The 26,559-nt window shown below is 44.4% G+C and overlaps 1 protein-coding gene across 1 annotated transcript in view; it reads right to left on the reverse strand.

Annotated features, from left to right (window-relative positions):
- Positions 1-4,108: 4,108 nt before the first annotated feature.
- LOC147014415 (uncharacterized) overlaps positions 4,109-26,559 on the reverse strand; it is a 33,161-nt gene continuing 10,710 nt past the window's right edge. Inside the window, exon 4 of the mRNA XM_085850605.1 lies at positions 4,109-4,147. Coding sequence (XP_085706731.1) covers positions 4,109-4,147 — 39 coding nt within the window. The remainder of the gene's footprint in view (positions 4,148-26,559) is intronic.

The raw sequence follows: 26,559 nt of genomic DNA on the forward strand, positions 1-26,559 counted from the left end.
TTTGACCTTTTCATGACCTCGACCTTGACCTTTGTACTCTTAATTTTGTAATTGGTATTACAGTGTGGGGAACAGAACAGTCAACATTTTGGTGTTGGTTTCATGCAAATCGGATAAGAATTGACCGTGTTATGACTAAAACCGCACATTTTGCAATGTCGTGACCCCCCCCCCCGACTTTTGACTCCCAACCGCTAATAATGGTTATTACTTCATTGTGTCATGTCACATATCACAAGATGGGCATTGAATTCTGAACATTTTGGCATTAGTTGCATGCAAATTGGATACAAATTGACCGCGCTATGGTAAAAAGACGATTTTGACCTTTTCATGACCTTGACCTTTGAGCCGATCGCTCCCAAAATCTAATCAAATGGTCCTCGGATAATAACCAATCATCCCACCAAATTTGCTGCGATTCAGTTCAATACTTTTGGAGTTATGCCAATAACAAACAAACACACATATTCACAAATAAATAAATAAATAAATACACAGCAATCAAAACATAACCTTCGCAACAAAGTTTGCGAAGGTAACCATGAAATTCTACATAATGCAAAATGGGACTTCAGGTCCCCAACACACACACAATCCCAAGTCCTCAACCCCCTGCCCAACTCTCTCCTCTCTCTGCCACCCCTACCACCACAACCAAACTCTGTGCTCCCCTCCTCCTTTCTTCAAATCCTCAAACCCCCTCCCAACCCAAAGTCCTCAACCCTTCCCCCCCTCAAAAGCCTCAAACCCCTCGAGCCACAACCCAACTCTGTCAGCTCCTCCCCCTTTCTTCTTCAAGCATTCCTCTTTTTTCCCGTCTTTGGAATAAACTCCCACACTCTTTAATCCCATTCTTCCCTCCAGGCCTTCAAAACAGCTGTTTTCCACCACCTCTTATCTTCCCCCATCCAAAACCTCGATCTTTTCTACCCCCGTTAATCCACCGCAAACCCACCTCCTTCAAATTCCCTGCTTTCCTTCCTGAAAGTCCCTACAATGTCCATCTTGTTTTCCCCGTGATCCCCACCCCATCCCATCCCTCTCCCTTCCACAGATCTCCTAATGTCTCTGTTCCCCACTGTTTTGTCCCTCCCCCAGGGTTTATTCTAAGGAAAATTTACAACTGCACAAACTGTGATGTGAGGCAGGGGCGGGAAAAAATGGAGGCTGCGAAGCAGCCGAGCACGACGGCTGCGCCGTCGTGGTGCGTAGCAGCGCCGAGGCCCGGAGGGGCAAGGCGCGCGGAGCGCGGGAGGGTGTGGTGAGGGGTATCCCCTCCTGCCAGGTGGCTCTGTGGGGGGTCTCCCCCAGAAAAATTTTTGATTTCTAGATGCTCTGTGGTGCATTCTGAGGGGTGTCTTGACCAGTTTCATCTGTCAATCTGCCATATATGGCTATTTTGCAAGAAAACGATATCTAATTAATTACACACACATTTAAGAGTGGGCTACTGTAAGTCTTGGTATGAATCGTCACGTGATACATATCCGCAAACCAAAATATACCAGTCACCCATACCTATTGCAATGTCTCTTTTCAGACTATAGATATAAATAAACAAATAGACTGAAAACTAAATAAATAAGTAAGTTAATAAATAAACAAATAGATACTGTTTTTAGTATATCTAAGGTAATTTATACAATTCTTTTTTGACAGGCATGGTCATCGGTCAGAATGGATATCAGGAAATGGTTTGGTCCAGCTGGTGGTGCAGCATCCAAACCTGGTGAGGATGATGATACCATGCCAGGTACATCAACAGCTGCAGATGAAGACAAAATTAGCAGTCTCCTAATTCTGGTGTACAGAGATGGCAAGAAGCTGTCTCTATCTGCAAATTCCTTCCACCATGAGAGTAGTGACTGACAGAAAGTCACACAGCTTCAGCTTCAATGATCCCTCCCAGGAAGTAAAGCTTCACAAGGACCTCCAGTATGTGACCCCGGCGAGCCACCCCGAGTTGCTCAAGTGCATTGTAGAGTCAGATAGACGATCATTATCCCAAAAGATTCACAATTCCATTGCCATTTCACTCAGGTGTGACGGCTCCGTGGACAGAACCCAGGTAGACAAGATTTATGTGTTGGCTAAGCTGATAACCGTGAGTGGGGATGGAGATACCATTTTCCGTGGTGCTCATGAACCTGAGACTAGGGGAGCTCATGGTGTGTTCAATGCGGTGGAACAGGCTTGCAATAACACTGTTGGCAAAGAAGCAACCCAAAAGATCTTCTTCTTCTTTCGGCTGCTCCCGTTAGGGGTCGCCACAGCGGATCATCCGTATGATCCCCATAGTGATTTGGCACATGTTTTACGCCGGATGTCCTTCCTGACGCAACCCTGGTCACCTCTTACGACACAGGGATATGGTACACCTATTTTTTAACCGGGGTATACACCGGCCGAGTACACTGGTACTCATTTCGCCGACCTCGGAAGGATGACAGGCTGAGTCAACCCCCTGGTGTATTAATTCAGTGGCTCAATGGGGCTTGAACTCAGGACCTTTTGGATCCCAAGCTGCTGTCCTAACCACTGCGCCAACACCAGGCTCTGGCAACCCAAAAGATCTTCTCCAATACGTCTTCCATAGTGACAGATGGAGCAAGTGTGAACACTGGTGACAAGAATAGGATTTGGGCAGCATTTGACAGAATTGAGTCAGAGGTTCCAAAGATGAAGATTTGGTATGAAGTTCATAGGTCCCAACTTGCATGGAAATCAATCACTGGAAAATACGGCATAAATTAAATCGGTCATCTGATCCCAACACTCAGTGGGATATCATCATTCTTCCACACCTTAGGGGTGAGAACAAGAGAGTTGAATATCCTTGCAGTCAAACAAGGACCGAAGTGCTGTGCCTTGCCAAGGGTGTTTGAAATACGCTGGACAGAGTTCACATTATCTCTTGTCAATACAATCTTGACATCAAGGCATGTTCTGGTTCTATACTTCCAGGAATCGGAAGACAAAGCAGCTAATGGTTTCCTGACGCTATTGACCAACAAATCTGTGCTTGAGCAAATGGCATTTGTTGCCGATGTACTAGCTATGTTTTCACGATTCCAGAAGAAGATTCAGTCGGACAGTGTGACCCTGCTTAACTTGGATATTGAAACATCTCTTGTGACATCAAACCTGGCGAAACTCAAGGAAACTCCACTGCTGGGTGGCTGGGTTGCCACCTTGCAGACACAACTGGAGTCCACAGAGGAAGAGGGGCATGCCACCTCCAGACTGAAGAATATCACACTTGGTGAGCCTTTTTCTTAACAATCAACATTTTTTCGTCTTTAAAAGTTTTTTTTCGTAACTATCAACAAGAACAATTCGTCAAATTTTAAACCATTCTAACTCTATGACCACCGAGGTATTCTTTTTAAATTCCGATCAGGATGTTTTCCGCTTGCTGTGGAAACCGGCGGTTTTAATAAACCAAAAACTGCACTGTGTGATAGAAAATGCGCTCTGTACAATAGCGGGAAAGTTGAAGATGAAATTCACTTTCTAATGGAATGTAATATCTCAGATTCCAATCAATTTTTAATTTTAATGGGAGATGAATGATTACAACCAATCTAATCTAAATATATGAAAATATATATATATATATAAAAAAAAAAAATATATATATATATATATATATATATATATGTATATATATATATATATATATGTATATATATATATATATATATACATATGTGATTATGTGTTTACAGGTGAGGAAAGAGGACGCCGAAGCAAAGACCACCACCTCTTTGTTAGTGGCAAAAGGGACAATGCAGCCATACAAAACGAGCTTGTGCAATCCCCGTCAGAGTTCCTGGTACAGCGGTTTGACAGTGACATTGACAAGCACATGATGGAGGTACTGGTGCCCTTCTTGAAGCTACAAGATGCTGACTTCAAGGCTGTTCATCAGCTGATATGTCCAGATTTGGACCTTGAGGAACTCGGTCTGGAATACCAAGATCTTGTGTCTTCTGGAAAAGGAAAAGACTTAACTCTCAACAAGCTGGTCAAGTATCTGGTGTCTAAAGAACTGTTTCCAAATCTGGTGAAGGCATTAAGCAGAGTTATGGCTGCCAAGCCTCATTCAGCAGATGTTGAGCATCTTATAAGTAGCAGCAATGCTCTGAAAACATGTGAAAGATCAAGAATGTCAGTGGAGACGGAAAAATCTGTATTTGTACATACATTACAACATGCCACCATTAGAAGCATTTGATCCAAGGGAGGCGGTTATGATTTGGCTGTCATCAGAGGCACGCAGAAACAAAAGCCATGACAAAGCAAAGTTTCAAGTCCACTTCAAGGGAGTTTTCACAGAAGCAGAACACAAAGTAAAGGATGACGAGCCTGACGAGGTGGAGGTACCACCTAAGAAGAAGGTCAAGAAATTCTAACTTCTTACAGTTTTGCTTACTTGGACAGGTTCAAATGTTCGTTTTCGTTAAGTTCTACAGATTTTGTTCAATCTTACTCATGCCAAAGACAGCTAGCGAGTTGGACTTACCTGAAACTTGGTTCTAATGTTAGTCATAGTCAACCTCAGGCTCAGGTTTATGATTTTGTTCTTTGTGTGACTATGAGCAACCACTTGTGGTTTCACATCCACTGTAAATACTGTTGTGGTTGACCAAATTCGCAAACCACCATTCAGGTCCCTTAGGTGAGATATCTCGGTAAGTATATGTGTAGTTAGGCCCAAACCCGTTGTCTAGAGGGAATAAATGTCATTCATGCGGGCTGCGACTCTTCAGGATAGCCGTTTTTCTTTTACTATCTTTATTTTGGACCAGCCGCCATTATTACCACCACCAACCACGTCTCAACAGCCATCACACAACAACCACCAACCACAACGCCGCTTCACAACAACAACCACCAACCACAACGCCGCTTCACAACAACAACCACCAACCACAACGCCGCTTCACCACAACCGCCACGACCTTTACCGTCACAACTCGCCACCATCGCATCCACACTATCTCGCGCCACTCGTGGGCACCGATACTGGACTCGTGCAGGGCGCGCACCGAGCAGCGTATTCAGAGACATCACAGACTTTCCGAAGAAAACGGATCAAAAACGACTCACGCCCACTTTTGTTCCGTCCAATCGGTGAGCGAGGGGCGATTTGGCCCCGCCTCCAGGGCGTTGGAGGGCGGTCGCTATATGCAAATACATGGATCAAAAAGCATTCACGCCCACTTTTCCTCGGGCCAATGGGGAGCCAGTTAGAGAGGTGAAGGGTCGGAGGCAGAGGGTCAAGGGTGAAAGAGCGAAGCCACGGGGCTTATATAAACGGCTGCGTTCGTCAGTAAAGGAGTTGTGCGGAGTTCAAGAGAGTCGTCGGTGGAACTGGAAAGAAGTGGGAGAAGTCAAGAGTGAAGAGTTGGGACGAGCCAAGAGAGGAGACGGAGAGGGCGAGTAGACGGAGCTGTGGAGAGGTGACGGCGGCGAAGGCGGACGAGGGGGTGCTCGCGTCGGTGCTGCAGGGAGCTGCAGAGGGAGAGGCCCGCAACGCGACCGAGGTCGAGGAGGAGACGCTCGCCGTGGGACCCGAGACAGGGTGATATCCTCCTTCCCCCGAGCATCAGCAACCCCCTCCTGTTTCCCCCCGCGCTGAGATAGTGCGACAAAGGGGGCCCCTTTCCCACCCCCTACCAGACACTGTCCGCGAGGCCCGCGGAGTTGAGGCACCACCGCCACTTCGCATCTCATCAGACGGGTAGGCCCGACCCGGTCTCGGCCCCAGGCCCGCCTCATCCTTGAGGGTGGTTCTTTTTCTTTTGTTTTGGGAATATGTGTTGTCGGCGCCGTCTGTGAAGTAAAATTGTATAAGTGTTGCTGTGTGCCCGGTAGTCGGTTAGATCTGCATTGTTGCATTTGCTTTTTGTGTAATATTGCATTGTCTTCTTCTTTTACATGTGCTTTTGGTGGAATTGTATATGTGTGCTTTCCGTTCATCGCGATATAAATGTGCTTCATGTTGAACTGTTTTCCCGCTTCGCTTCGTCTTTTCTTTCATTGAATCTCCATCTTGCTTCACGTAAAGGGTTGGTCGTGGGCTAAAACGCCCGATAATTAATCGAACCGTCGAGGCCGACGAATAACACCGCTCGGTTATCCCGATAGTACGGAACGGGTCGCTTAAGTGGCCCGTGTCCGAAGTAGACCTGCGGCGAGGTGCGATCGCCCGGTCTACCCTCCGTGTGGGTACTTAGGTAGGTCGAATTTGGCGAGCAACCCTATCCCACGCGGGGGCCGATTGGCACGATCGTGGTGAGACCGAAAGGTCCACCCGTGACTAGTTCCCGGCGTTAGTCCGAGAGGGTCACGACTGGATTGTCCGTCCGGTGGATGACGTGCCGCGATTCGAGTTACGTGGCCGTCCGCACGCCGGCGGGCGCGAATCCGCAACACTGGTGTCAGGTCGTGCGATATAAACCCATCGCCCTCCTCGCGGCACTGGTATCGGAAACGGGAAAACGGGCTCTCCTGTCTCCAATTAAATTCACGGGAATCGGTCCAGGGGTGAGAGGAGCGACCCCCGATTCCCTCCAAATTACGAGTGACCTAAATTAACCCTTTAAGAGAAGCAAGATGGCGTCTCAAGGCGAGCGGGAGCCGGGGGTATTAGAAATGGATGTAGAATGTGTAGAATCCATGGCTCAGGATGAAATCCCCGTGCAGGAAATGTTGGTCGTACAGGAAAACGAACTCGCCCAACTGAACCCAGAGCCCGAAATGGGTGCGGCAGCGGCCGCGGTGTATGACACCTCCCCTCCCCCTCTCCACCAAAACCCTTCCCCAACCCCTGCCGAAACGGCTCACCCAAGCGCACCCGACATGGCCAGCCATTCACCATGCTGGCAAAAATGAATGCGGAAATGACAGCGAAGATGGATGCGAATGCACAAAAGATGAATGCGGAAATGACAGCGAAGATAAATGCAAACATGAACGAAAAAGATGGATGCGAATACACAAAAGATGGATACAAACGCAAAACAAATGAGAAAAGAAATGAAAGAGCTCCGGGGTGAGACACAGAACATGGGCCGATGCCTGCAGGCGGGCATGAAGGCCGTTAGCAGGGAGCTTAAAATGGCCACTCCACGTGTAGGAGCGAACGAGCTGGGAGGGGGTGCAACGGTGACCAAAAGGGAAAAATTAAATGGGGAGACCAAAACGTGCGAGACGAGACACGAGGTGACGACAAAGGAAATAAAAATAGTAGAGACAAGGGAGGTAAAGGGTGAAGAGGTGACTGAGTTGGCAGAGACACGGGAGATGGGAACGATGGAGGGAAGACTACACGATGAAGACGGGGTAAGTGACGCACACACACACACGGAGGTAGTGGAGGATAATGGGGGTGAGCTGGTGGACTGGGTGGAGACCCAGTGCGAGCAGCTGGATGGCCTCCTCCAGGAACGAGGGGAGGGAGTATGCCCCCTTGAAGCGAGTCACGACCAGGTGAGTTCGGTCGTGCTTTGCGAGGTCGAGGGGAGGAGTGCTGTGGACAGGTGCACGGAGAGCTTGGGGGGTATAGAGGCCCCGGAGACCCTTGTGGGGACACGAATCCCCAGTGTGGTTGTCCCTGTGTGTGTGGTGCAAGGCGTGAGTGCGTCCCCGTGTGTGGAAGGGACCCCGTGTGCGAGTGGTGTGGTGGCGATGGTGCCAGAGTACGTGCTTCCCAGCACGCCGTGTGTGGATGAGGCACCGCGGTTGAGTTCCCCCGCGTGTGTGAGTGAGGGACGGTGTGTGGATGAAGCACCGCGGTTGAGTGCCCCCGCGTGTGTGAGTGAGGCACGGTGTATGAGTGAGGTACGAGTGAGTGGAAGGCCGCGAGTGAATGGAGCACCACGTGTGAGTGGTATGGTTTATGCAAGGGAGACCGTGTGTGTGAGAGAGCGGTATGTAAGGGAGATGTCGGTGGGCATGTGTGAACATGCAGCCGCGTCTCCCGGTGTGAGTTTAATGGTAAGGTGTGTGAGCGTCGTAACACGCGGGAGTGCGTGTGTGGAATGGCGACGACGGCGACATGTGAGGAAAGAAAGCCGAGTAGCGGCTGTAGTTGTTTCGGGGACCGTGCCGGGTTCACCCAGCAGTGAGCACGAGGTCCGTGCTGTGCAACGCACGAGGCCCCCACGTGGTCGCTTGCGAGAGTGAAGTCCCGGTCCGGAAACGCACGCGGTGGATTTGCCGATCCCGCGGACGGACAAAGTTTAGGCAGGTAAACGGATTGGGACCAGACGGGTTCTCCACGCGATCGTGTGTGTTAAGCTCCAACGGGCAAAGCACATGTGTTCGCGTGGGGAACCCCTCGAGACGTGGGGCTTGTGTTTTTTTTATGCGCATGGTGACGCCATGGCTGCACGTGGGGTTGGAACCCGGCAGGAGGGGTATCCCTGCCGGATGGTACCGTCCAAAGAGGGACGAGGTACACGTGCAGCTGCATGACGTCACGGGCAGTTGCAAAGTGCGCGAGCTGCGAGTTGCCGCGCTGGTGCTGCGCGTGAAAAAAAAAAGCAAGCCTCACTTTCGGGTGCACAGGATTCCCGGGCAAGGGGTGGAAGACCCCCTTACCAGGGCACAGGATGGAAACTAGTTAGGGGGAAGGGTTAGCTTAGCTAGACCGACTCCATGGGGCAGGGGTAAGTCCTCATGGAGTCCGTGGAATGGATTAGTTAGAGGGATTGTAGCCAGATTTAGGTTGGGAAATAAAATGGGTTTTTTTGATTATTTGGAGACAGTGACAGACTTGTGGATGTGTAGCGGGGACGTAGTTTAGCTACGTAGTGTTAAAAGGAACGTGCTATAGTTTAAGGGACGACGTGGGAGCACGAGTTAGGGGATGTAGTTAGAAGGATGGCAGAGTTCAGCGGTGAGTGTGTTGAAGAGTTGGTGAGTGAAGTGGAAGCATGTGCTTGGAGTTGTGAGTGAGGCCAGCGGGTCTGTGTGAGTGGAGCGAATGGGGAATGCATGGTGCGATGAGTGATTGGGGGGAGGAGTGACTCCCGCCCAAGGGACCCCGGGGTCAGTGTAGAGTGAGTTAGGGGGTTAGTCAAATTAACAAATATGGAAGTCGTTTTGTTGTTGGTGGGGAAATAGGCTCAAAACCCGTTTGGAGGGGTGCAGGAGCCCTGTTGACGGGCTTGGGAGCGTGGCTGCGAAAGGTGAGTATCGCCGAGTGGGTACCCCGGGCACCAGGCCAGTCGGCCGTGGTAGGCCATGGGCCCATGGGGGGCCGGGATAGCGTAGTGGGCACGGGTGCGCCTGCTTGGTGCGGGGGCCCGGGGCGCCATTAGCCGCGTAGGCAGTGTTGTGGGCACGGGTGACCCTCGGAAAGGGGCCCGGGAAGCCAGCCTGACACGTGTGCATTTCAGGGGAGGTGCCATGGGGGGCACTCCCCGGTGTTAGGGAGCTGGTAGGCTCGGAGGCAGTGTAGTGCCCGGGGGTGCCATAGCTGGGGAATTGGCAGAGGGTCGTGCCTGCCAAAGGGAGCCACGTGTCCCAGCCATGAGACCGTGTGAGGGCACGGGAAGAAAATTGGGGGGCGAGGCCCGAAATTGTAAGGACACCAACACAGGCGACGGGAATCTGGGTTGTTAGAACCAATAGTTTAAGCGAGAGGCGCTTGTTGAAAGCCCCGGGGTAGTTTAACAGTTAAATGGTTAGGGTAGATTAGGAAGTGTACCCCTCCACACCATCCATCCCCTCGCTCTCGTTGTGGGCCGCTGGACCCACTTTGGTTATAGATCGCCGAACTCTGGGGAGGCCATTCTGAGGCTTGAGTTGGGCCTCGACACAGGACGCTAGCTCTCCCTTGTTCCCCTCCGGGAAGGGAACGTAGGGGTTGGGAGTAGGCTAGGTGACAGGATAGGTTAGCCGAACAAGGACAGTAAAGGGGGTTAGGGGATGATTTATAGTGGGGAAGTAAAAATAAAAAAATAAGTTGGGGCTAAATTGGGGTTTGACAAATTAAGGGAGTGGGTATGTACAGTGACAGGCAAAGGCGATAGGTGGGAGGGAGACAGGTAGGTAGGTCCGAGCCCGCCTTCCAAGTGGCCAGCACCACCGCACTTCCTCCACCAACCTCCACGGAACGGCAAAGGCTGGCCAGCTTCATCGGCAGCTGTTGTTTTGCTGCAAGGCCTGTGCCGGCTGGATCGTCTGCAGCTGCTGTGCTGCAAGGCCTGTGCCGGCCCACTTCATCTGCCGGCTGGCTGTTTTTCTTCAAGGCCTGTGCCGGCCAGTTCATCTGCCGGCTGTGTTTGCCTGCAGCGGCCTTCTTCTGCGGGCTGTGTTTGCCTGCTGCCTTTGCCATGCCATGCCCACTGCCCCTGTTCACCAGCCCCGTTCAATTTTGCTTTGCCCCCCCCCCTGTTCATTTCCATGTGCGCCAGGATCCGCAAGGCAACAGTTTGCAAGCTGTGAGAACTGCCCTGTTGGCAGCTACAACACGGGCCTGCAGTGGCGGCCCGTGCACCGTGTTTGCGTCCAACCATTCATCCATCCATTCGTTGTGTTCATTGCGTGTGCCACTTGAGCTGGCACGGAGACTGCGTTTGTGCAGCCCATGCACCGTTGTGGTTCACTGCGTTGAGTTCAAACCATTCATCCATCCATTCGTTGTGCTCATTGCGTGTGCCACTTGAGCTGGCATGGAGACTACGTTTGTGCAGCCCGTGCACCGTCTTTGCGTCCATCCATTCATCCATCCATTCGTTGTGTTCATTGCGTGTGCCACTTGAGCTGGCACGGAGACTGCGTTTGTGCAGCCCATGCACCGTTGTGGTTCACTGCGTTCAGTTCAAAAGGGAAGGCCTTGGACTGCGTGTGAGCAGCCGGCCACGTTCCCTGTCACCTGCATTATTTGAGCCAGAGACTGCATGCGAGCAGCCTGGCTCCCTGCTAACTGCTTTCTTTTTGCAGAGCTCATTGATCCTGTGCCATGGTTTAGTGTAAAATTTGTAAGTTAAGGTAAGATGTACTGTAAATATGAGTGCGCCCCCGGCATGTATGTCTTTTTAATTTAATTTTATTTAAGTCGTCCGTGTGAGTCAGTTTGTTAAGGTAGTTACTCAGCCCTTAGGTTATTTATTTTGGGGACACGAATACCATGAATGTCGCACTCAGGGATCCGTAGGTAAAATGTACTAGGGGAAAACTACACATGATGGCACACGAAAATTTGACGACTCGGGACGAGTCTGTAAAAAGGGGAGGGGGTAGTGTTGTGGTTGACCAAATTCGCAAACCACCATTCAGGTCCCTTAGGTGAGATATCTCGGTAAGTATATGTGTAGTTAGGCCCAAACCCGTTGTCTAGAGGGAATAAATGTCATTCATGCGGGCTGCGACTCTTCAGGATAGCCGTTTTTCTTTTACTATCTTTATTTTGGACCAGCCGCCATTATTACCACCACCAACCACGTCTCAACAGCCATCACACAACAACCACCAACCACAACGCCGCTTCACAACAACAACCACCAACCACAACGCCACTTCACAACAACAACCAACCACAACGCCGCTTCACCACAACCGCCACGACCTTTACCGTCACAACTCGCCACCATCGCATCCACACCATCTCGCGCCACTCGTGGGCACCGATACTGGACTCGTGCAGGGCGCGCACCGAGCAGCGTATTCAGAGACATCACAGACTTTCCGAAGAAAAACGGATCAAAAACGACTCACGCCCACTTTTGTTCCGTCCAATCGGTGAGCGAGGGGCGATTTGGCCCCGCCTCCAGGGCGTTGGAGGGCGGTCGCAATATGCAAATACATGGATCAAAAAGCATTCACGCCCACTTTTCCTCGGGCCAATGGGGAGCCAGTTAGAGAGGTGAAGGGTCGGAGGCAGAGGGTCAAGGGTGAAAGAGCGAAGCCACGGGGCTTATATAAACGGCTGCGTTCGTCAGTAAAGGAGTTGTGCGGAGTTCAAGAGAGTCGTCGGTGGAGCTGGAAAGAAGTGGGAGAAGTCAAGAGTGAAGAGTTGGGACGAGCCAAGAGAGGAGACGGAGAGGGCGAGTAGACGGAGCTGTGGAGAGGTGACGGCGGCGAAGGCGGACGAGGGGGTGCTCGCGTCGGTGCTGGGAGCTGCAGAGGGAGAGGCCCGCAACGCGACCGAGGTCGAGGAGGAGACGCTCGCCGCGGGACCAGAGACAGGGTGATATCCTCCTTCCCCCGAGCATCAGCAACCCCCTCCTGTTTCCCCCCGCGCTGAGATAGTGCGACAAAGGGGGCCCCTTTCCCACCCCCTACCAGACACTGTCAGCGAGGCCCGCGGAGTTGAGGCACCACCGCCACTTCGCGTCTCATCATCAGACGGGTAGGCCCGACCCGTTCTCGGCCCCAGGCCCGCCTCATCCTTGAGGGTGGTTCTTTTTCTTTTGTTTTGGGAATATGTGTTGTCGGCGCCGTCTGTGAAGTAAAATTGTATAAGTGTTGCTGTGTGCCCGGTAGTCGGTTAGATCTGCATTGTTGCATTTGCTTTTTGTGTAATATTGCATTGTCTTCTTCTTTTACATGTGCTTTTGGTGGAATTGTGTATGTGTGCTTTCCGTTCATCGCGAAATAAATGTGCTTCAGGTTGAACTGTTTTCCCGCTTCGCTTCGTCTTTTCTTTCATTGAATCTCCATCTTGCTTCACGTAAAGGGTTGGTCGTGGGCTAAAACGCCCGATAATTAATCGAACCGTCGAGGCCGACGAATAACACCGCTCGGTTATCCCGATAGTACGGAACGGGTCGCTTAAAGTGGCCCGTGTCCGAAGTAGACCTGCGGCGAGGTGCGATCGCCCGGTCTACCCTCCGTGTGGGTACTTAGGTAGGTCGAATTTGGCGAGCAACCCTATCCCACGCGGGGGCCGATTGGCACGATCGTGGTGAGACCGAAAGGTCCACCCGTGACTAGTTCCCGGCGTTAGTCCGAGAGGGTCACGACTGGATTGTCCGTCCGGTGGGCGACGTGCCGCGATTCGAGTTACGTGGCCGTCCGCACGCCGGCGGGCGCGAATCCGCAACAATACGTTTGATAATCCTCACTGTTTAAGATATAATTTGTAATGTGAAATGTGGTAGTCTATGTCATATATTATGATTTATGTAATATGTATGATTGCATTATATTGTAAGGTTAATTAAAAAAAAAGTTTTGGTCAGCTATCAGACTATCAGTTACGTCTATTGTGGTTCCTTCCTAGTTTATGACACCCGAGCCATACAAATTCAAACAAAGAACAAATTAACAACTGCACAAATCTGGATTTACAACTGCACATTTTGAATTTACAACTGCACAAAAGGGGTACAACTGCACGTTAAAATAAACCCTGCCCCCCTCCCCCTTGTCTCATGCCCCCCTCCCCCTTGTCTTATGCCCCCCCCCCCTTGCTGTGTTGTGCGTTAGCTCTCATACAAGCCTCGACAATGTATACCAAAAAAAGGAGAAGTTATAAATGGACAGATTTGGATGAAACTTGGTGGACAAGTTGGGAATGTCACAAGGAAGAAATGATTCGATTTTGGTGAAGATCCAATAATTTTTTTTTAATGATTCTTCACCATTGAGAGATAGGGCCAAACCTATATGCAGCACAATATCTCAAAACGTTATGGAAGGATTTGGACGAAACTTGGTGGACAGGTTGGGTGTGTGACAATGAAGAATTTATTCAATTTTGGTTCAGGTCAGCAGATCTGGCCAATCATTGGGATACAAAATGTAAACTGTTCAGCTTGGCGGAGGTATGTGCTCTACTGAGTACCCAAATCGAGATACTCCTGTTATTATGTACTAGAATATAAGACCCGTCGCTTCGCTGACGGAAATACCAATCTTTGCTGTGATGGCTAATCTATAGGGCAAGAAGAAAAAGGAATCCTGGGAGTGCAGGGATAACCGGCGTCGCAAGTTGGCATTTGCAGTTTCATGTACCCATAGTTTAATGCCATGTCATGTTTGTAGTTTCATGTCGCCCCTTGTGCTCATGTACCCATAAAAAAAAAAAAATCTTCATAAACCTTCCCGGGAGTTCCCTGAATCTGCCAAAGTTGGATTTATTGAAACCCATTAATCTGTTCTCAAGTTATAACACGACAGACAGACAGACACAGCTACTTTTATAATAAACTAGACGACCCGTGAACCCGTTGGGTTCTCATTGTGACAGCGGTTGATGGAAAAAGTCATTTAAAAAAAAAAAAAAAAGGGGAAAAAAAAGATAGCTCCAGTGAACGGGATGAGTGTGTGTGTGTGTGTGTATATGTGTATAGGTACGTGTGTAGGCATGCATGTGTGTGCAGGTATGCATGTGTGTGTATGTATATATATATATATATATATATATATATATATATATATATATATATATATATATATATATATATATATATATATATATATATATATATATATACGCACACACAGTGGGGAGAACAAGTATTTGATACATTGCCGATTTTGCAGGTTTTCCCACTTACAAAGCACGTAGGAGGTCTGTAATTTTTATCATAGGTACACTTCAACTGTGAAAGACGGAATCTAAAACAAAAATCCTGAAAATCACATTGTATGATTCTGAAATAATTAATTTGCATTTTATTGCATGAAATAAGTATTTGATCACCGACCAACCAGTAAGAATTCTGGCTCTCACAGACCTGTAAGTTTTGTCTTTCAGAAGCCCTCCCATTCTCCATTCATTACCTGTATTAACCGCACCTGTTTGAACTCGTTATCTGCATAAAAGACAGCTGTCCACACTCAATCAATCAGACTCCAACTTCTCCACAATGGACAAGTCCAGAGAGCTGTCTAAGGACATCAGGGACAAAATTGTAGACTTGCACAAGGCTGGGATGGGCTACAGGACAATAGGCAAGCAGCTTGGAGAGAAGGCAACAACTGTTGGCACAATTATTAGAAAATGGAAGAAGTTCAAGATAACAGTCAATCTCCCTCAGTCTGGGGCTCCATGCAAGATCTCACCTCGTGGAGCCTCAATGATCATGAGAAAGGTGAGGGATCAGAGCAGAACTACACGGCAGGACCTGGTCAATGACCTGAAGAGAGCTGGGACCACAGTATCAAAGAAAACCAGAAGTAACACACTACGCCGTCACAGATTAAAATCCTGCAGTGCACGCAAGGTCCCTCTGCTCAAGCCGGCGCATGTCCAGGCCCGTCTGGTTTGCCAATGACCATCTGGATGATCCAGAGGAGGAATGGGAGAAGGTCATGTGGTCTGATGAGACCAAAATAGAGCTTTTGGTTTAAACTGCACTCGCCGTGTTTGGAGGAAGAGGAAGGATGAGTACAACCCCAAGAACACCATCCCGACCGTGAAGCATGGAGGTGGAAACATCATTCTTTGGGGATGCTTTTCTGCAAAGGGGACAGGACGACTGCACCGTATTGAGGGGAGGATGGATGGGGCCATGTATCATGAGATCTTGGCCAACAACCTCCTTCGCTCAACAAGAGCATTGAAGATGGGGTGTGGCTGGGTCTTCCAGCATGACAACGACCCGAAACACACAGCCAGGGAAACTAAGGAGTGGCTCCGTAAGAAGCATCTCAAGGTCCTGGAGTGGCCGAGCCAGTCTCCAGACCTGAACCCAATAGAAAATCTTTGGAGGGAGCTGAAAGTCTGTGTTGCCCAGCAACAGCCTCGAAACCTGAAGGATCTAGAGAAGATCTGTATGGAGGAGTGGGCCAAAATCCCTGCTGCAGTCTGTGCAAACCTGGTTAAGAACTGCAGGAAACGTCTGATCTCATTAATTGCAAACAAAGGTTTCTGTACCAAATACTTATTTCATGCAATAAAATGCAAATTAATTATTTAAAAATCATACAATGTGATTTTCAGGATTTTTGTTTTAGATTCCGTCTTTCACAGTTGAAGTGTACCTATGATAAAAATTACAGACCTCTACGTGCTTTGTAAGTGGGAAAACCTGCAAAATCGGCAGTGGATCAAATACTTGTTCTCCCCACTGTATGTGTGTGTATGTATATGTGTGTGGGTATGTATATGTGTGTAGTTATATGTATGTATATATATATATATATATATATATATATATATATATATATATATATATATATATATATATATATATATATATATATATATATATATTGTTGCGGATTCGCGCCCGCCGGTGTGCTGACGGCCACGTAACTCGAATCGCGGCACGTCGCCCACCGGACGGACAATCCAGTCGTGACCCTCTCGGACTAACGCCGGGAACCAGTCACGGGTGGACCTTTCGGTCTCACCGCGATCGAGCCAATCAGCCCCCGCGTGGGATAGGGTTGCTCGCCAAATTCGACCTCCCTAAGTACCCACACGGAGGGTAGACCGGGCGATCGCACCTCGCCGCAGGTCGACTTCGGACACGGGCCACTTAAGCGACCCGTTCCGTACTATCGGGATAACCGAGCGGTGTTATTCGTCGACCTCGACGGTTCGATTAATTATCGGGCGTATTCAGCCCACTACCAACCCTTTATGTGAAGCAAGATGAGGATTCAATGAAGGAAATGACGAAGCGAAGCGGGAAACAGTTCAACACAAAGCACATTTATTCGCGACGAACGGAAAGCACACATATTCAATTCCACCAAAAGCACATAGAAAAGAAGAAAAACACAATGCAATTTACACAAAAAGCAAATGTAAAAGCGAAGACACAATGCAGATCTAATACCGATTACGCGAGCACACGGCAACACTTATACAATTTTACTTCACAGACGGCGCCGACAACACATACCCAAAACCAAGGAAAAGAATACCCTCAAGGATGAGGCGGGCCTGAGGCCGAGACCGGGTCGGGCCTACCCGTCTGGTGATGAGACGCGGAGCGGCGATGGTGCCTCAACTCCGCGGGCCTCGCGGACAGTGTCTGATAGGGGGTGGGAAAGGGGCCCCCTTAGTCGCACTATCTCAGCGCGGGGGGAAACAGGAGGGGGTTGCTGATGCTCGGGGTATAGAGGATTCCTACTCTGCCTCGAGTCCCGCGACGAGCGTCTCCACCTCGGCCAGGTTGCGCTGTCGGCCTCCCTGGTGTGCAGTTCCCTGCACGACGCGAGCACCCCCTCGTCTGCCCTCGCCGCCTCTCCACAGCTCTGTCCCCTCCGCTCCGACTCCAACGCACACGACGACGACCAGCTCCTTCTTGCCAACTCCACCGCCCGCGAAGTCTTAACTCTCTGTTCCTCACTTGACTGACGAACGCGGTCGCTTTTATAAGCCCCGTGGCTTCGCCTTCTCATCTTTGACCTCCTCCCTTCGACCTTTCACCTCGCTCCCCATTGGCCCGAGAAAAAGTGGGCGTGAATGCTTTTTGATCCATAAATTTGCATATATCGATCGCCCTCCAACGCCCTGGGGGCGGGGCCAAATCGCCCCTTGCTCACCGATTGGACGGAACAAAAGTGGGCGTGTGTCGTTTTTGATCCGTTTTTGAAGCAGAAAATCCGTGGTTTTGTACACGCTGTTCGGCGCGCGCCCTGCACGAGTCCAACACCGGTACCCACAAGCGGCGCAAGAACGGTGGCGATGCGACGGTTGCGAGGTGTGACGTGAAGCGGCGCCGCGGTGGGTGGTTGATGTGGTGGTTGGTGGTGGTAACAATGGCGGTTGGTCCAAATTAAAGATAGTAAAAGAAAAACGGCTATCCTGAAGAGTCGCAGCACGCATAAATGACATGTATTCCCACTAGACAACGGGTTTGGGCCTAACTACACATGTACTTACCGAGATATCTCACCTAAGGGACCTAAATGGTGGTTTGCGAATTTGGTAACCACAACAATATATATATATATATATATATATATATATATATATATATATATATATATATATATATATATATATATATATATATATATATATATATATATGTATATGTATTGTTACGGATTCGCGCCCACCGGCATGCGAACTGCCGCTTTCCACCAATAGTAGCAGCTCGCCCACCAGACAGACAATTCAGTCGTGACCTTCCGGAGCAACACCGGAACCCTGTCACAGGTGGGTCTTCAACCCCACCATGGCCGAGCCAATTTTCTACCCGCGCAGGATCGGGTCAATCACCGAATCTCGATATACCTAAGTACCCGCGCGGATAGCTAACCGGGAGACCGTATCAAGCAGGTCGGCTTGGGACACGAACCGCTTAAGCGGTCCGTTCCGTTCTGCAGTGATAACAGAGCGGGTACTATCGCCCGACCTCGCCGGATCAGATTCTATTTAGCGGGTGTTTAAAACCCAACTAACATTCCGAGCTGTAATATGGCGTTCCAATGGGGGAAAAGAAAACACGACGAACGGGTAACATTCACACAAACACATTTATAACTAATACGTGCCCGTAAAAAAAAAAATAATAATCAATAAATATTCAAACCGCGAGCAGAAAACGACAACCACACAGGCCATTTCTTCGCTCTCACGTGGCACGGAAGTTCACATATTATTCGCAGTTACGATTTTTCGCAATTTATTTTTAATGCCCAATTATTCAATTAGCGCCAACGTATTTTACCTTTTCGCAATGTCGTGGCAAGGAAAAACAAAAAGAGAAGAGAAGAGAGAAAAAAAAATTTACTTCCTGGTTTGGAGCATACCAGCACTCTGATGTTACCGAAATTTATGCACCGTCGAAGATGAAAACGATCATAACTTGGGCCATTGTGTTTATCTATAAATGCGCATAAGAAATCGAGAAATTATTAGAATACACGAAGTCATCACTCTCCGGAAGCCCGTACGTTGTAACCCGTAATGGCGAACGTGGCTGAGGTTCCCTTCCCCATCTGCCAACGCAACAACATGTCTTGTCATTGGTTTGGTAAATAAATGGCCATAACTTGGGAAGCACTTGTCCGATCAATATCAAACCTTGAAAAGGCACATCCTCAGGTCCCCAGCAATATATCTGGCAAGTTTCAATTAGATCGGACCAGTGGTTGTCGAGAAACAGCGGTCACACACACACACACACACACACACACACACACACACACACACACACACACACACACACACACACACACACACACACACTCGGAATTATAGATAGATGAAACACTTATACAATGATGCAATGGAACAATCATGCAGGTGTTCAGAAAAGCATACATGGGACGGGGACAAAGACACGAGCAAGGCAAAAGCACTACGAACGAATATTATTATTATTCCACAGGCACTTTACAGGTTTTACTTCACAAGACACGGCGCCACCAACATTCATTCGAAAGCAAAAAAGGAAAGGATTAGACCACCCCCATAGACAGGGGGGTCAGACTGGGCCCGTGGGCCTTTATGGCGTGGGACTTGGCTGACCGAATGGGCCCCATGAGACCGACGCTGGTTACCTGCACCCTCGTGGTGCGACGGTCGGCGAGCTCTCTCCGGCACTCTCCTCTCGTGCGCGCCTCGACCCTGGACCACCGCACACAACCCTCACGACTTGGCACCCAGAGGGAAGGCACCCGGAGCTCGAACCACGACGAAGCAACAGCAATCACCCGACCAGAAAAGGCTCCACACACGAACTCTCGAGCTCGACGAGCAGCCACCATGAGGTAAGGCTCCACGACGAAAGACACAAACTAAATCCGACGACAAAAGGCACGAACTGCCAGACCTGGCGTCCTGCACGCCCTCATATCCCCTGGGGTCCAACCCCTCGCTCCTCCCCGTTTTCTGCTCCGCCCCTTCCAGTTCCTGCGAGAAGCTTCCAGAAAAGGGGCGTTCCTCCGTTCCCAGCCCCTCATTCCACGAACCGACCAATGGCGAACGATCTGCCTCACCCTCCCCCCACACCAAGTGCGGAGAAAACATGCAGGAATATAAGGAGGGAAAAATCCGCGCGCCCTCAAGTTCCTTCCTTTTGCTCGTGAGTAGGGTAAGAATACTGATTCTGGCTCACTTTTCCCCATGTAAATGAATGGGGGATTTTCAGCGATTCCCTTTTTTTTCCTTAAAAATAAACCCCCTTTTTATCCCAAGGTATATTTATTTGTCTCCCCTTTTAACTTGGAGGTTGAACCTCATTGAATTGAACACCTGGGGGTTGAACAGCTCACTCATTGAACCTATAAAGATTTGTTCATTCTCAAATTCCTTCAATAGTTTAATTTTCTTTGCACAATAATCCCCATCTAAAATATTGACAAACAAAACATTTGAATCTTTATATTTTTTAAGATACCCCATTTGTGCCATTACGAAATGATAAACTTCTCTTAATGCTCTCATCTGGCCACCTCCTGAGCCACATATCATTTTGAGATTATAGTAAATTGTTTTTTCATTGTTCAATTGATAACCATCAAAGTTTTCAGTCCATTCAAGGATATTCATTTTTTCTTTACATCCTCTAACTTACTAGTTTTTAAATTAATTCGCTTATTTGTTTTATTTACCTTTGTTTTAGTTATTTTTTCAATAAGACTTATTTGATATTTTTCACATTCATTATGTTTTCCATTTATATACCAAGACTGAGATTTTCTCCACTCTTTAGTTTGATTAATACTTGGTTTAACCATTTATATATTGTGAAAAAACGTGGCGGTAGCCCTTAAAAACCCTAACCCATCTTCCCATCGTTAAAACATAATCTATTTTATACACTCTATCATACAATATCCATATGGAACACAATCTATTCCATTATCTAAAATAAATCTCTTATCATCAAAGGCTCCTAATGCCTTTTTATTTACTTCTTCACTATATATGTTATGTTTATAACTTCTTATTGTATTCATTTTCCTATATTCTTCTTTCTTATTCATCAAACAATTATAATAATTTCTAAAAGTTATTGATTTCTTTATTACATATTTCTTTATTCCCTTTAACCTCTTATCAATCTGTTCACCATACTTATAAGCATATGCCTTTGCTCTCAATCCAATAAACTCACTCATTACTTTTCCACCCAACTCATCCTTAAACTTACCAATAACCTTTTCATTCTTTTTGGAAAATAACTCACTCTTCTTGCTGAAATTACTTGTATCATATACTCCAATATTTTTCTTCATATCTTCATAAACATCATCAGTTTTTATATCTAGGATAAAACTATCAGTGTCCATATACAACAATGAAACATTTTCACCATACTCTTTCTTTAAGTCATTATACAAATAATCATACATCAATATCTTTGATAAATCAAGAACTGCTGTTCCAATATAAATTGGTTTATCCATTACAATACTTTCCTTTTTCATATGAATTGCAGAAAAGTTCTCTGAAAAAACCTCTTCTCTCTCAAAACTTGGTTTATTTATCAATCTCGAAGCTTCTTTCCAAGATGTTGCGAATCTAATGTTTTGCCTGTTTCTAACATTTTCCATAGTCTTTCCAAATACAGCATTATTCATTAATTTATAAAAGTCCCCTTCAAATTTTACTTTTGTATTTGCTCTCATATCTGTATTGAATTGAATATACTTTTTCACCCAAGGACTTTGTTTAAATTTTAAAACTCTATGAATTTTAGCTACTCTCAATCCTTCTCTCAAAAACTGTTTTAAGCTTCTCTGATGTAAAACATATCCCTCTTTATCATAGAATGTTGTTAATAACTTTTCTGTTGATTTGCCTTTAATATTAAAACTTTTATGATAATCACTGAACCATTCTTTCTTTGGGGTTTCTTTCTCACATGCAAAAGGAAGGTCTTTATGCTTATTATGAAGAACACTCGGGTACCTCAAATCAACTTCAAAATAATAACCTTCTTCTTCGTCATTCAATTCCTCTTGAGAAGAAATAACAATATTCATCAAAGCCTTTTCATAATCCTTTTCTTCCACCCACTCTAATTTACCATAAGGCAGAGATTGAGACATTGCCCATCCATACAAATTATTAGCATCAAAATACATCAAATAATTACTATCTTTTTCACTATCATAATTTGGGAGATATTTATTATTTGCTTTCGCATATCTTTTTGAACATACTTGTGATATTCCACCTCTCTTGGACTTCTCAATCATCAAAAGCATATCAACATCACTGATTAAATCTATATCTTGTTTTGTCATTTTCAACATTGCACTCCAAGCTAAACCAGGAGCTGTGAAATAGTGGGCAGGGTCTAATCCATAACAATTTTTCTTATGACAGAGTGTTCTAAAAGCCTCAAACACATCAGCTAACAATAAAACATCTGTTTTTAGATATAAATCATGATATTCTCCAAGGTTCTTTATCTTAAATATTTTCCATATTTCTTGTGCGTGTTTATATTCTTTATCACTTATCTCTTCTTCATAAAGGTTATTATAGAAACTTTCTTTTGAAGGAAGTTGTGTTTCTTTAAATCTCATAAATGAATCCATATAATCATAAGGATAAATTCCCTTACTTGTAAGAATTTTCTCTTTACTTTGAATTTCATTCCTTGTTTGAATTTCCTCTCTCGTAAGAATTCCTTCTTTAATCAGAATTTCATCTTTAATCTGAATTTCCTCTTTAGTTCGAATTTTCTTTATAATTAGAATTTCATCTTCAGTTAGAATTTCTTCATTAATTAGAGTTTCCTCTTTACTTTGAATTCTCTCTTTAATCTGAATTTCCTCTTTAGTGAGAATTTCCTCTTTTGGAAAGAATGAATTAAGATTTGGAAAAGAGTCCGTGGAGCTTAGATTTGATGCGAGGTAGGCTAGTGGTGTTCCCATAAACTTGTAAGAATCTAGAAACCTAATACGAGTTAAAGGTTTTGTGAATATCATTTTTGAAAATGAAATATACTTTTGACTTGTGTTTGTTATGGCAGAAATATTCCCTGGTGTTTTTGAAAGTTCATTTATAAATAGATGTGTATCATAGTTGGCGCTGTTGTGAAGAAAGACTGGAATAAAAGAAGGTAATTTATAATTAAGATTACAACAGGAATGAGCGGGACCTCTATATTTACCAGTAAGATGACAATGGTCTCTAACTTTAGACTCCTTAATTTCCCCCTCACAAATATGACAGATATTGTTCATTCTAAATTCTAATTTTTCTTCTTTGGTTAATTTCATCGGTTCATTTGTTTCTTTCATTAATTTAGTGAGTCTTATACAATCCTTTTCTAATCGTTTTACAAACTCTTGTGAAGCATTTTTTCCACGATAATGTTCAAGTTTGTTATACTTTTCTCCAACAGATGATTTGATATAATAACAGAAACCACAAGGAATATGTTTTTGATATTTATTTGTATATGGTTCTTTTGGATTAGGAGAAGCAGTATTTATCTTTTTAAGGATACATTCAAAATCAGCATATATCACAAATGGGTGCATGATAGATTTATTATAATCTTCAAAATAAATCTTTTCACCAGGTTTAGGCATTGTAATTACAGCTGATTTATGATTACTACAATATTTTGAATGTTGTTCTAATCGTTCTTTTGTATGAAATGAATTAAGACATCGCTTACAAGGATATATTTTGTTTGCTGTTCTGAATACCTGAGAAGAGATTAATCTTGATAAATTATTGATGTATGTGTAATGTGAATTCTTTCCAACACTAAAATATAAAAGGTCAATGTGTGTTTCTTCATTTTTAAAGTTGTTTGAAATTTTTAATATTTGAACTTTGTTTGTATCCGTTAATCCATATACATTAATAGAAAGATTATTCTTTTTCTCAAATTTAGGAATATCTGTTAGTGGCATTGGGAATTTAAAATCTTTAATGTCCAAGGTATTCTCATATTTCATATATTGTTTTACTCTTTCTGAATTACATTTTGGTGGATGAAAGTGAGCAAGAACAGACCAGAGAAAACATTTATTATCATTGTTCTTAATATTAACAACTGCCTTCTTTCGTTTTATTTCTTTTGGTAATTCAATATAAGAAGAAGCTTTAAGAGGGTTTGATTTTAGAATGTGTATATCTAAAAAGATGATTTTTTTAATATTGAATCCACTTCCTACCACTGTATTATCAACATCCTCCTCTTGTCTTGATAGTTCTTCATAAACCCCACTATTCAAAAAATCTTGAAATGATGTTATAAAATGAAGACCTGTTCTCATATAAGGAGTATGTTCTTCATCTTGTCTTTTCATATTCATTTTCACTCCCATATAAAACTTTAAAGTTTTCATTTCTTTTAATGTCTTTTTAATAAATTTTTCAACATCGGGTTTCACTATTTCAATTGATTCAGCTATTGATGATGGACCGGGTTCTCCAAATTGAAAAATCCTTATTTTTATATGCCCTTTAAATGCCCCATCAGTGTTTTTAATATAATAGTCTCCCTTTACTTTAAACTCATTTTTCTTGTGTTTTTGTGATTGAAGATGTTTATTATAACTACTCTTCAAAACATCCTTTGAACAGATATCACAATGTTTTCTTTCCAACTCAAGAGGAGATATTTTATGAAATAGATTAAATGTGTGTTTGTTGGTTCGGAGGTGTTTTCTATAATGTTTATATTCGTGATTACAAACATCGCAGTACGTTGTATTCACCATATTTATAGAATAAAACTTTACTTAAACTAAAATTTTCTTGATGAAAATTTCGTTTAATTTATAGGTGAATCTGTGCTTAAAAACATTTTATCCTCCAACTTTTTCACTTAATAAATACAATGTTTCAAGACACAAAAGACAAGTTTCAATCAATCTCTTCATCTGTTAAAGATACTGAGAAATATGTCAAGGATGTAAAATTGAACAAAGATAAATATAACAACTATTGGATAAAAACTATTATGGTAAATAATATGAGTTCTTCAATTTCCTTCAGTGGAAGGGCTTTTAGTATACCTGGTAGAACATCAATTAAAGTATCTCTAACAAAAGTTTCTCCTCTCCTTCTAGTAATATATTCAAAACTAGAAAAAGCAATGAAACAAGAAAAAGTATCAAAGAACAAAAACCTTATGGATGAAGCTTTAGAAAGAAAAGATAAGACCATCTGTAATATGCAAGGAGAAATTTGTATTTTTTTCAACAACCCTAAAGATGTAAATCCTGATGAAATAAAGGATGTTAATATATCAGGTGAAATGACATTTCGTTCAATAGTAGTTAACGATAATTTTAAAATTACCTTTAATATAAAAAATGTTGTCGTTGAATCTGATAATGAAAAAAAGTATATCGATATCGATGGTAATATACAACTGAAAGTATAGATGAATTTCAGTTTAAGTAAAGTTTTACTTTATAAATATGCTAGACTTTCCTGATTCTCCATATGACAAATTTGAGAATTGTCCTGCGTGTGAAAGACGGGGATTAAACACAGAGTCAAAAGCCTATAAACAATGTATATTCTGTGATTATCTTCTCATTAATGATAATAAAAAATATAAAAAGGAAAATAATTCTTTTAGATTTACACCAAAAATGAATTACTTTACAAGATTGATTAGAGAAATGAATGTAAAGTATGAGGATGATAACACACCTTTCCTTACAAGGGAAGAAACTGAACGTATAAGAGAAATGTTCAAAGGATTGTTGTTGTATATTATTCATGGATGTAATTTTCAGGGAAATATCAACACAAGATATTGTATAAATAAAATAATGGATTATCTTGAAATTAAACCTGAACTGAGGATAAAATATAGAGTTTCTAAAAAAGCCAATAATAAATTAAATAACCTGTTTTTCAAATATATAAATGAATGATTTTTTACCTATTTGGGAAAATAAGATAAAATTTAACAACCATAAAAATCTCCCAAATTCATTAAGATGTCTCATAGTTGGTTCAAGTGGATGTGGAAAAACCTGCTTACTTTTAAAAATGCTCCTCACTCCCAACTTTTTAGATTATGATAATTTAATCATTTTCACAAAGTCGAGTTTTCAACCAGAGTATCAACTACTCTCACAAGGTTTTAATGCTGGTCTTCAAAAAGAAGATATAATCGGTTTATTTAAACGTCAAAAAAACCTAAATGATTATAACATTGAAGATATAATTCAACTATTTTGTGATACACAGAGATGTAAAAAGAAATCAAATCCTATAACTTGTATTCTTAGTGATAATACGGATGATATACCGTCTCCCCAAGATTTGGATAAATCAAAAAAGAACCTCGTTATCTTTGATGATTGTGTTAATGAGAGAAACCAAACGGTAATGGACAGCTACTACACAAGAGGGAGACATTCTTCTTGTAATTGTATTTATCTTAGTCAATCGTACTTTCAACTTCCTCGTCGTTCCATCAGAAACAATGCTAATACTTTTATTTTATTCAAGTTAAATTCAATAGATATCAATAATTTTTGGAGAGATAATTGTTCTACATTATGTAGTAAAAAGAAATTTGAGGATTACATGAAGCACACGACTGAAAAATATAAATATATTGTTGTGAAACAAGATGAGATATTAAGGGATATATTTTTTCTTTTATAAACAATTACATATATAAATGACAACTATTATTATAAATCTTGTGGGTAAATCTGCTTCTGGAAAAAACTTTCATAAAT

This window comes from Eptatretus burgeri, chromosome 13, assembly GCF_056783735.1.
Source record: "Eptatretus burgeri isolate ZD-2024b chromosome 13, Ebu_testis_v1, whole genome shotgun sequence".
In the NCBI taxonomy this organism is placed as follows: Eukaryota; Metazoa; Chordata; class Myxini; order Myxiniformes; family Myxinidae; genus Eptatretus; species Eptatretus burgeri.